Genomic DNA, 12028 nt, shown 5'->3' on the forward strand with positions numbered 1-12028 from the left:
ATGTAAAAGTCTTTACTGTCACTTTCAATTAATTTAATGCATCCTTGCTGAATAAACAATAAAATCGTACTGTCCCCCTAACTTTTGAAAGGTAGTGTACACATACGTCAGCTGCAGCAAATGCAAACTGCTTTGATGAAAAATGGGTGTGCATGTCTCTATTTCAGGTTTTACTGTGGGAAGTGTCCTCAGGAACCAGTCGATGTTCCAGCAGTTCCTGATCCGAAACCTTTCCCTGCCAAACGACACCGCCAGCCTGCTACTCTCTTCCCCCATCAATCTGAAAGAGGTCTGTCTTCTCACCTCAACAACTTACTTTCTCCTCCAACCTAGGTCAGACAGCAGTGCTTTTGAAATCCAAATCATGACTCAGCGTCATTCTCCTCTGAGGCTTCTTCCTCTTTCATCCTATTTGGAGTCTTAGCTCGGGTTTACAGCACCATTAACGATTCTGCTCCATGACAACAGAGAGAGAGGTTGTGTGATAGAATCTAATGCTTTAGGGCAGAGGAGCTCCAGCGTTACACACTTTAATGGGTTAAAGTGCTGTTGTCAATGTAAAAGTGTTGAGATATGCTCTTGTGAGTTTCCGAATGAAAAGTTAATTTTCCTCAGGGACTTCCATTTCTTCTCTTCTCTGGCTATTTAAAGTATATGTATGAGATAGGAGTTTCTAAATCTGTACTATGTGTGCGTGTGTACTCTTTTCAGGTGTATAATCTCATCTTTGGGACATATCCTAAAGTGGGATCAAAGGCGGGAGAAAGGGATGAAGGACAGCTTGAACCCCACAGTCCTGGAGAGAAGCTTTTACAGCTTGAGGTACAGAATGACAGAAAACACACACATTCCTTGTGCATGTGTATATATACACAGCCACTCAAAAGTCACTAAGATTTTTTAAAAGAAATTAGTTCTTTTATTCAATACTTGGATGGATAAAATCAATAAAAAGGAACAGTAAAGGGAAAAATATGTTTCTTAATAAAAATATTAAGTGGCACAACTGGTTTCTACATTGATAATAATAAGAAATTTGCACCAAATTAACATATTAGAATGATTTCTGAAGGATCATGTGACACTGACATTTTTAAATTTAAAACAGCTATCTTAGATTGTAATAATAATAATAACAATATTTCTGATTTTACTATATTTTCTATTAAAAATGCAGCCTTGGTGAGCATACAAGAAATTTTCAATTAATACTACATTTTCGATCAAATAAATGCAGACTTGGTGACTCAAAAAACATTTTAATAAAAACCTTACTCACCCCAAGCTTTTAAATGGCAGTGTTATTATAAATTTTTTGTCGATTTTTGTGTGGATGACACTTGTAGTGAATTACATATGCATAAATAAAACACAACGTATAAAGGTATATTTGCAACAGGGCCTTTTTCTGTAACCCTTTTTATCCTTCCAAAAATTTAATTTTCTATCCATTATTTATATCCATCTCAAAGCACATTTTGGATAAAAGTAGCTGCTAGCAAATATGAAATCAGATGCATTTTAAAAATAACAAACACTGATTTTATATTTCTTAAACATTAAAATGTACAGGATGTGCAAATACTAAACTTGCAGTGATGTAAGTCTGCAGTAATTAAATCATATTTGTCCCACACATTACTGACTTAATGCAGTGCCAGTGCTGCTGCAGTGACTTTCGCATTCATATTTCATACTTGTTGAGCTGCTGTGAGCAACTTATTTTGAATAACACATAATGTACCTACTATCACGGTGTCCTGAGAAATCACCTGTCTCTTTCCCAACCCTAGACATTGTAAACAGCAATAAAGAGTCAGGGGAGCAGGCAGCGCCGTTTTTATATCCGCAACTCTCTCTGCCTGTAAATCATTTGCTGTGTTTGCTTTTGCTGATATTAGAATTGTTGGCATGTCTTTAGGTTGGGGATTTTGGAGAGAGCTTATGTGGTTAAGCCAGCATATTTAAATGCTTATTGTGCTTAATTGATGGAAAATGTGTTAAATGTAATCATGCTTGTTAATGCATTAATTTTGACGGCCCTAAAAATTGTGTAATAACGTTTAGTAACATTGAAACTGATACTTTGGTTTGGATTTAGTAGACGGTTAGGTTGGATCACAGATGAGTGTGGCAGACTACTGAAATGAGGAGGCAAAGACCCCCTGTGGGGATTTTTGTATGGGTGTGTTCATATTTTCATAAATGCATATGTTCCGGTCACATTTCATGCTGCTGAGCAAACTGAAATTATCTTTGTGTAATAAAGAGACAAAAGTCAGATTTAAGCATTTTAAATAAAAAATAAATATATATTTTTCTATACTGTTGATTTACTCTCATGCCGATTTGTTTTGAGTGATATATTATATAATTTAGATAGTACAGTTAGTCATTTGCTGTGAAGGGCTTTCCAATTAGGGCGTGCGATTGCTTATAACCTTGCAGTTATAAAACAATCATGATGTTTCAGTCTCTCTAAGTACTCTTTTATACCCAGAAGCAATTACTTGGAGGCTGGCGTAGTCTGGAGGGGGGTCTGATTCAGAAGGCATTGAGAGACCCCACTAAAGCAGCTCACCGTCAAGCTCTGCTTAAAGTTCTGTCCCAAGCGCTGGGGATCGCTGGGGGTGGAGGAGGCCAAAAATTTGATCCTCAAGCACTGCATGAGATGGAGGTCTGCCACTCCACTTTACACAATAAGTTGTTTAAATGTCTAATTTTGTATTTTTTTTACAATTCCTTTCCTCAGAAATTGTAAATCAGTTTATCATGTCAAATGATAAATCATGTCAAAACCGCTTTATTTCGTATATTTTTTTATGTTTTTTCAGGGAGTTCTCTTGACTGGTGCAGTGCTTGATACACTCACTTGTGGGGAAGGAGGGAACAGTGAGATAAGCAAAATCCTATTGGTCCCTGAGAAACAACAAGCAGTTTTACAGGCCTACCGAACGACTGTTTGTGGTGGAGGGGCGGTGCAGAGGGCGGAGCTCTTTGGGAAAATGAGTGAAGAATTGAGGGATCAGATTGATACACAGCGAGTCTTTGATCAGGTACCTGCAAGAACTTTATCAGACACTATTTGGTATTTGTGTCACTTTTATGTCCCAGGGGTTGATTGTTAAACAACCTATACATTATATATAATTTATGTAATATATTAACCATTTATGTGAAAATTATTTATATATTCTAGTCTCAATATGTATAGCTCAAATTGAGTAAAGAGCGTTTTTTTACCGGTTGTAAACGGTTATAAACGTTTGTCTTTCTGAATCCCTTTGCACACAATTGGATAACGCTTACAACCAATCAGAGCAATGTGAAGCGCAGCTAGTTGATAGATTAAACTAAGTCCAAGTCTTCTAGAGTCTGTGTTTACTAGTAGCTCGCAAGCGCAACTCTGCCGTCATTATGTTAAGTCCCGCCCACCGACTCTATACACACTGTCCTTCATTTATCAAAAGTACATACACCAAATTCCAGCGTACACCTTGCATTCACCCAAAACCACGGTGACTTTGAGATTTATCAATATGGACGTTGGCGTACGGCACGCTCAAATCCTACGCCAGCTCAGGAGGTGGTGTACGCACGTTTTGAGTTAGTGCGCAAATGTGCAGAAAAAAAATTCCTAACATCACAAAACGCACTGACAAAGATATGCTATATTATGACCCACTGGAAAAACAACAACAACAACAACATAGTAATTATAAACTTCAGTGTTTATTTTTGTGCAACATGGACTTGTTTAATTTGTGTGACTATACCAAAGCATTTGATTTGTAGGCATAATCCAGTTGCGAGCCTGTGTGCTTTACCTGATGTTTCAGGGATAGACCCGACAGCTGCACACGGACTGGGTCTGAAAATAATTCAGACTGACGAAATAATAAAAGTGACATTCTTCTTTTAAATAATAATAAAATAAAAAATAACTGCGTCATTAATAATACAAATCATAATAATAAGAATAAGAATCTTACAAATTGTCATGCAATTATTAATGTGAATGAATGGTAGGCTACTCCACATCACATCATCATATCGTACACCCCAATACATGTGCCGTGATACGAAATTAAATGACATGTGCTGTAAAATAATGCATTGTGATAATTTCTCATCCAAACAGCTTTAAACTGCTGGAGTGCGCTTCTCAACCTCCACACTATTAACAGTCCTCCTAATTTGGGTCCATATTTTGTTTTTGTGGCCGCCTTTAATCCACCTCTTTTAACTCCCAAATAAAACAATTTTGATTTTTTTCCACCTGTTGATGGTCTCGATCTCCACGTCATAGAAGTTTCGCTTCCTTGCCGTCTTCCGTGTGTCCATGACGTAAAATGAGGGCGTGGGAGAGGCAGAGACTTGAATATATAGGGGCGTGTTATTCTAATGACGATCGTTTTCAGCCGCGGCATTTATCAAGGGCAAATATTGGTACACCTGGATTCCAATGGTGCGCACAGCTTCATAAATCAGGCGGTGAGAGGAGAGTACGCATAATCTTACGCTGACATATATGCCCGTTTCTGAGCAAGATTGATAAATGAGGGCCATTGTGATTGGCTTGACCAGAGTTTGGTTTTTACAGCTCAGAAGGGTATTGAGAGTTTCTAGACTACACTCGCAGCAGATTACATGTGCTGCCACTAGGGTGAGTCTAGATTTCTAGGCTATGAATATCCATCTTTTTCAACTCACGCAAATCACGTGTTAGAAAGACAGGACTCTGTCATTTTATTCCTGAACCATTACATAGTAATGTCATTTCCATCACAGAGTGCTGTTAAACACAATATTGAATTTGAGATATGATGGAAATGACACTTAGAAATGGAATGGAAATTTCAGAGAAAATAAAATAAAAACCTCCACTCGTATAAAGAAGCTATCTACTGTTGGGCATTTGTCATGAACAATTTAAATAAAAAATTGAGAGTATAAAAAGAGAGCGTCTATAGAACCAAAAGTGCATATAGTTGAAGAAACACCCTGATACTGTACATATTTCTGTACCTATTGTGTTCTCCTCTTTTCTTTCTCCATATGTCACTTCCTCCTGTCCTCTCTCCTCAGTTGCGTCTGGAGCAGTCTAACATGTCTGGACTCTTGGATCAGTCCCACCTCGGGGCTCTGCTGAAGAACCTAGCTGATGTAGAAAGGCTGTTGAGGGATGTGGATCTGCTGTCAGGTCTGGCCAGGCTGCTTCCTAAAGGAGCATGTGCAGGCCACCAGCCTTCTCTTTTAGCCAACACCACCTCATGGAGCTCCAACACAACAACATGGGGTCCCAACACAACAGACAGCCCTGTGGAGGAAGGAGAGGGAGCTGCAGGAAATGATGCTGAGGCTGAAAACCCCAAATCACAGTTTTCTGCCTTTGTTCAGCTGTGGGCAGGTCTTCAGCCCATTCTGTGTGGGAATAACAGGTGTGTATATGGATGTTAGGGTGTTTTACCTTTCTGAATGTGAAATGTGAACATCATTTTTAATAATATTGTTGTTTCGTTAGGATTATTGAGCCAGAAGCTCTGAAACAGGGCAATATGAGTTCCCTGGGCTTTACCAGCAAAGAACAGAGAAACCTGGGATTACTCGTCCATCTCATGACTACAAATCCCAAAATCCTCTACTCTCCCATTGGCTCAGAGGTGGACAAGGTCATACAAAAGGCAAGTCCTGACTCTAAGGTGTTTTAAGGCTGATAAAAGTCTGAGTATTTATAACAGCAATCGGGATTGCAGCCCAGACCATTCAAATAATAATAATAATATATTAAATAAAATGATGAATTTCTTCTGAATCCAATTTGGTTTTCTTTTCTCTCTTTAGGCCAATGAGACTTTTGCTTTTGTGGGTAATGTGACTCACTATGCCCGTGTGTGGCTCAACATTTCAGCTGAATTAAGGGCCTTCTTAGAGGAGGGTAAATTGCAAAATCACCTGATGTGGCTCCAACAGGTAACATTCTGTATTTCAGTTGCTAATAAAACATTTTTTTGTTTTGTTTGATTAGCACTTCATGTTGTGCATGTGCTTGAATTATTCTGTTTTGTCCATGTGTTGTAGTTTATTGCAGACTTAAAGAAGCACCATGAACTGTTGAACATCTCAGACAGTGAGCTGATGAACAGTTTGCTGGAGGAGAACTTCACCCTGCCAAACACAACCACTCTCCTGGAGCAGCTGCACACAATCGATAATGCTGCTTGTGGCTGGACAAACTTCATGTCAAAGGTCAGAAGCAATTGATTTAAAATGCCCCATCTTTTATATCTACTTTAATTAATTCTATAGTGTCAACACCAAAACACTCCATAGGTTTTTTTTTTTTTTTAAGTCAATTGCTTTCTATGTATGCCTGTGTATGCCTCAGGTCAGTGTGGATATCTTCAGAGGCTTCCCTGATGAAGAGAGCATTGTGAACTACACGCTGAACCAGGCCTACCAGGACAATGTCTCAGTCTTTGCAAGTAAGCGAACAATGGATCTCATTCTAACAAAACTTGTGAAAATGTGCTGGTCATATTGCACTTACAAATCAAAAGAAATACATTGGATATTTTATTGTGCTTAACATATAGTGTATATAACTATACTATGCTGTAAAAATAATGGTGAGAACCATTGTTGAATGTATATTATTTGCTTTTATTGTAGTGAGATTAAGGGGATAAAATTCTCTTGAAAATAATGCCACAGTCCAACATAGCCTTTATTTTCTTATAGTATATAGTAGGGGTGACCCCGAATAGTCGAAGATTCGATGCATCGATTCGATATGCGGAGCCTGATTCAACCACCGATCTCACGCTCGAATCTTCGCGGGTGTTATGAAACGAGGATCATACTATTTTGGCAATATGGGGGAGCTCAATATTTTAAAGTAGTGTCGCGGCACTGAGCTGAGCTGAGTATTGGTGTGCGACCCCTTTAAGGTCGCTGAGCTTCGCACCGCGCCTTTAAAATTAGAACACGTTCAATGAGTGTACACACACCGGCGGCAGCGCGCCTGTCCGCAGCCACTCAGGAAGTTGTTTAAAATCTTGCCGCACCACAGAGCGCTTTCGTGCAGCTCATCTGTCAGTCAATTCAAAATTGAGCTCGCATGTAGGCCTATATAATGTGCGCGTCAGGTGGCGGTGTGAGATCCTGAGGCGCGGGGCTGAGCTTCGCGTCCTTCACTGCCTTTAGGCACAGTCGGCTTAAAGGAACACGCCAACTTTTTGAGACTTTGGCTTATTAAGTGTATCCCCCAGAGTTAGATAAGTCCATATATATCATTCTCATCTCCGTGCATCCCATAACTCAGTCTGACACGCACTCCCGCTAGCCTAGCTTAGCACAAAGACTGGAGGTATATGGCTTCAGCTAGCCTATACTGCTCAAAAAGTGACAAAATAACGGCAACATTTTCCTATTTACATGTTGCAATGTGTATAGTCACAGCGGCCCTCATTTATCAAAAGTGCGTACACCAAATTTCCAGCGTACACCTTGCGTACACCCAAACCCACGGTGACTTTGAGATTTATCAATATGGACGTTGGCGTACGGCACGCTCAAATCCTACGCCAGCTCAGGAGGTGGTGTACGCACGTTTGAGTTAGTGGGAAAATGCGCAGAAAAACAATTCCTAACACCACAAAACGCACTGACAAGATATGCTATATGACCCACTGTTAAAAACCACAACAACAACATTCAGTGTTTATTTTTGTGTAACATGAACGTCAATGTTTAATTTGTGTGACTTTACCAAAGCGTTTGATCTGTAGGCATATGTATTCCTCCAGTCGCGAGCCTGTGCGCTTTATCTGACGTTTCAGGCCCGCCTGGCCCGGCAGCTGCGCACGGACTGGGACTAAAATAATTCAGACTGACAAAATAATAAAAATGGCCTTCTTCTTTTAAATAATAATAAAATCAATAAAAACGGCATTTTCTTCTAAATAACAAGCGTCATTAAGAATAATAATCATAATAATAAGAAGAAGAATCTTACAAATTGTCATGTAATTATTAATGTGAATGAATCTTACTCCACATCACATCATCATCACTATTGTACACCCCAATACATGTGCCGTGATACGAAATTAAATGCTAATTGTTTCAAAACGTGCTGTAAAATAATGCATTGTGATGGTAATTTATCATCCAAACAGCTATTTAAACTGCTGGAGTGTGCTTCTCAACCCCCACACTATTAACAGTACTCGTTATTTGGGTCCATATTTTGTTTTTGTAGGTGCCTTTATTCCCACTCTTTAAACTCCCAAATAAAACAATTTCGGGTTTTTTCCACTTCCCTGGTGAGGGTCTCGATGGGCGCATCTCAATCATCTCAATAGTTCAGTAGTCAGGCCACTGATCAGGGAGTCAGCCCGTTGACTTATGTCCTAATCAGTGCCCTGACTAAGTGGACTAAAGAGATGATTGAGCGCGCCCGATCTCCACGTCGGAGAAGTTTCGTTTCTTTGCCGTCTTCTGTTTGTCCATGGCGTAAAATGAGGGCGTGCGGGAGGCAGAGACTTGAATATATAGGGGCGTGTTATTCTAATGACGATCGGTTTCAGCCGCGGGATTTATCAAGAGCAAGTATTGCGTACACCTGAATTGCAGAGGTACGCACAGTTTCATAAATCAGGCGGTGAGAGGAGTGTAAGCATAATCTTACGCCAACATATACACCTGTTTCTACGCAAGATTGATAAATGAGGGCCAGCGTGTACAAATAACAAGGTTACATGAGACACAGCTATCTAATAAACATATACATACTGTGGACTATATTCTCAGAAGGCGCAGCACTGCTCCACTTCTGCGGAGTGCGGAGTGATTTGCTCGCAGCAAATGAGAAGCCCCGCGGTGAGAAGCAGAGAGTTCGCTCAGAGTTGGAATAATTGCTAGATAGTTTACAATCATGGGTGTTCGCTGTATTGTGAAGGCCCGTGACAATAAACAGGGGAGACCAGGTAATACAATGATATTCCATAGAATTCCAACCCAAAACGCTGACCTGATGAATCGATGGCTACTTGCTCTGGATATAGACCCAAACACACCTGTAGCCATCATCAACCGCTATCGGGTTTGCTCTGAACATTTCACAGAGGATGACTATTTCGAAAAAAAAAACATGAAACGTGTGCTGAAGGATACGGCCATCCCATGGATAATATAGACAGGACAAAGCAGATCACCCGCGGCTGCGGTAAGTGTTCCGTTATGTTATAAGTTAGCCTACTGTAACAGAGTCGTTAGCTAGATCTAATAACGTTTATGACACTGTTACATGAATAGGGTGGTCACTACTGTATTGGACTTTTTCCTGTGCTCCATGTATCCCCTGTAATGTTAGTATTGTGTTGTCATGAACGCGCTCTGTCACAGTAACAAATGAGCGGTGCTACAGGTAATTCTCTGGACTGTAGCATTTACCTTGCTAATGAATTGGAGGGGGGATTGGCAGTTTTAATTCAGGCAGTTCAATTTTTGTCTGCGTTCGTTGTCCAAAAAAAACAACAAAAAAAAACTTTTTTTTAATTATTTATTATTATATATAAAAAAATCACTTACTTGGTGGACAGCTGTCCATTAGGTTCACTTGGTATGGGGCGTTTCTTCCAGTTGATTTTGTCACAACGGGAGAAAAAAAATCAATAACTACCGGGTGTATTAGGGACATTTCCACACATATTGTGTTCGTTCTGATTCTCCCCTCAACCTCAGTCTGATCAGCGTTTTGTCTATTTGCTTCCAAAGTTTTTAACTCCTTGTCCGTGTATTCTGGCTCAAAAAGATATGGTTCCAGGTTTTGGTTTAATGCCAAGTAAAAATCCTCTGACAATTCCTCTAAATCAGCCATGATCAACAGTCACGTTCGTCACTAGCTACAGTCACGCTGGTTTTGTTTACGGAAGGAACACCGCGGGGCTTCTCATGTGCTGCGAGCAAATCACTCCGCACTCCGCAGAAGTGGAGCAGTGCTGCGCCTTCTGAGAATATAGTCCACAGTATGTATATGTTTATAAGATAGCTGTGTCTCATGTAAGCTTGTTATTTGTACGTGCTGTGACTATACACATTGCAACATGTAAATAGGAAAATGTTGGCATTATTTTGTCACTTTTTGAGCAGTATAAGCTAGCTGAAGCCATATACCTCCAGTCTTTGTGCTAAGCTAGGCTAGCGGGAGTGCGTGTCAGACTGAGTTATGGGATGCACGGAGATGAGAATGATATATATGGACTTATCTAACTCTGGGGGATACACTTAATAAGCCAAAGTCCCAAAAAGTTGGCGTGTTCCTTTAAGAACGGTCATGTAAACGCACTCAGTGTTCTTTTCCTCTCCAGGAATTAGTTTTTTTTTTTTTGGTTTATTTATCAAAATGTTCTTTTATATATTTGTGTGATGTTCTGTATTTCGAGCGGCTTTAACATGTTATGAGAAAACGGTTTATGAATGTTTATCCACCACATTACCTTTTAGGCTATTTAAACCTAAATAAGAAAGCCATTGTCTGTTCGTCTGTCAGTTGGCAGGCAGTTTTGGTTGCTTTATTAAAAGTTGTTGCTGTGTGCAGTGTGTAAAGGAAAATAAAAATAGTTTTATCCTCCTGCTGACTAGTGTCCCTCCCAACCCATTCACACACACATAGATGATTCGACTATCAGTCGACCATAGAGAGATTCGATAATTCTAATTCGAATGTCTAAATCCTTAGTCGAGGACAGCCCTAGTATATAGTTATTTGTTCTTGATTTTTGGGGTGAAATATGATTCAGCTATTTCTTAACAAGCTTTGTGTGACTGACCCATCCATTCCCCATTAAAACCACATTTTCATGATTCATTTAGCCCTTAGTCATACATTGTTAAATGTAGCCAGCAGCCATATGTTTAATCTGTGCTTTCTCGCTAGGTGTGATTTTCCAGGCCAATAAAGATGGATCTCTGCCACCCCACGTTATGTATAAGATTCGACAGAACTCCAGCTTCACAGAGAAAACCAATGAAATCCGCCGAGCTTATTGGCGTCCGGGGCCGAACACGGGAGGCAAATTCTACTTCCTTTACGGCTTTGTGTGGATCCAAGGTATAAGAAGACTGCATATCCTGATATCCAAATAGACTGATATCCAAAAACAGATATTGTTTTGTATTTGCTGTGAACTACTTAAGAGAGCGTAAACAAAGCTTAAGTGAGTGTTTTGATTTGATATTATTAGCAGTGAAAGATCTAGTTTCCATCAAGAATGCAAAATTCTTCACAAAACTGTTGACAAAGCAATAAATTATTCGCCCTGAACCAACATCCACAGTGTACAGAATTGGCATGGGAAAAGTGGACGTAACTTAATGTTTTATTCAAAATGAAAGTTATTCTGGTAAAAAGTGCACCTGGTTATGTAAAGCTTAGTGCGCCGGTCAATAAAGTGCTGGTTTGGCTTTTTTTGGAAGCTGCACTTATTCAGGAGCTCAGAAAAGCTGCTCAAAGCTTTCCCTCATTGCAAAAGCTTAACTGCTGTGTGTAAATTTAGTTCTTGATGGTGTGTGTTGACATTTCCATGTTTCTTCCTCTTCTAGATATGATTGAGCGGGCAATCATCAACACGTTTGTGGGCCATGATGTTGTGGAGCCTGGAAACTATGTGCAGATGTTTCCCTATCCGTGCTACACTAGAGACGAGTGAGCTTGGTCTTCCTTTTTTTAATGTACTTTCTATTCATTTTTTTTTAGGCTGGCTATTAATAGCCTAAAACACTGGGTTTAAGACACGGTGAATCGCAGATGTTCAGTTGCATTGTGTATATATTTTTTATGCATGTGATGATAAAGTGGTTTCTGAATGATCTCAGAGTCGGAGAGAACACAGATGCTGAGGTTTAAGAAAAAAAAAGAAAAAAAAAACATCCCTCGCTCCAGGCTAAATCACGCAAGCTTCCCACTCTGCATTAAATTTGCAGATGACACAGCATTAGTCAGTCTCCTTCAGGGGAAAGAGGA

At 39.7% G+C, this 12028-nt stretch overlaps 1 protein-coding gene across 2 annotated transcripts in view; it reads left to right on the forward strand.

The window, feature by feature from the left end:
• abca2 (ATP-binding cassette, sub-family A (ABC1), member 2) overlaps nt 1-12028 on the forward strand; it is an 85619-nt gene that overhangs the window by 47153 nt on the left and 26438 nt on the right. Inside the window, exons 5-15 of one of the 2 annotated variants that reach the window (XM_067439033.1) lie at nt 168-289; nt 712-822; nt 2501-2677; nt 2835-3056; nt 5089-5441; nt 5525-5684; nt 5845-5973; nt 6082-6249; nt 6389-6485; nt 10943-11116; nt 11608-11710. In XM_067439033.1, the coding sequence (XP_067295134.1) occupies nt 168-289; nt 712-822; nt 2501-2677; nt 2835-3056; nt 5089-5441; nt 5525-5684; nt 5845-5973; nt 6082-6249; nt 6389-6485; nt 10943-11116; nt 11608-11710 (1816 nt within the window). The remainder of the gene's footprint in view (nt 1-167; nt 290-711; nt 823-2500; nt 2678-2834; nt 3057-5088; nt 5442-5524; nt 5685-5844; nt 5974-6081; nt 6250-6388; nt 6486-10942; nt 11117-11607; nt 11711-12028) is intronic. The other variant, XM_067439034.1, reaches the window with a different exon arrangement.

This window comes from Pseudorasbora parva, chromosome 3 (assembly GCF_024679245.1).
Source record: "Pseudorasbora parva isolate DD20220531a chromosome 3, ASM2467924v1, whole genome shotgun sequence".
Classification (NCBI taxonomy): domain Eukaryota; kingdom Metazoa; phylum Chordata; class Actinopteri; order Cypriniformes; family Gobionidae; genus Pseudorasbora; species Pseudorasbora parva.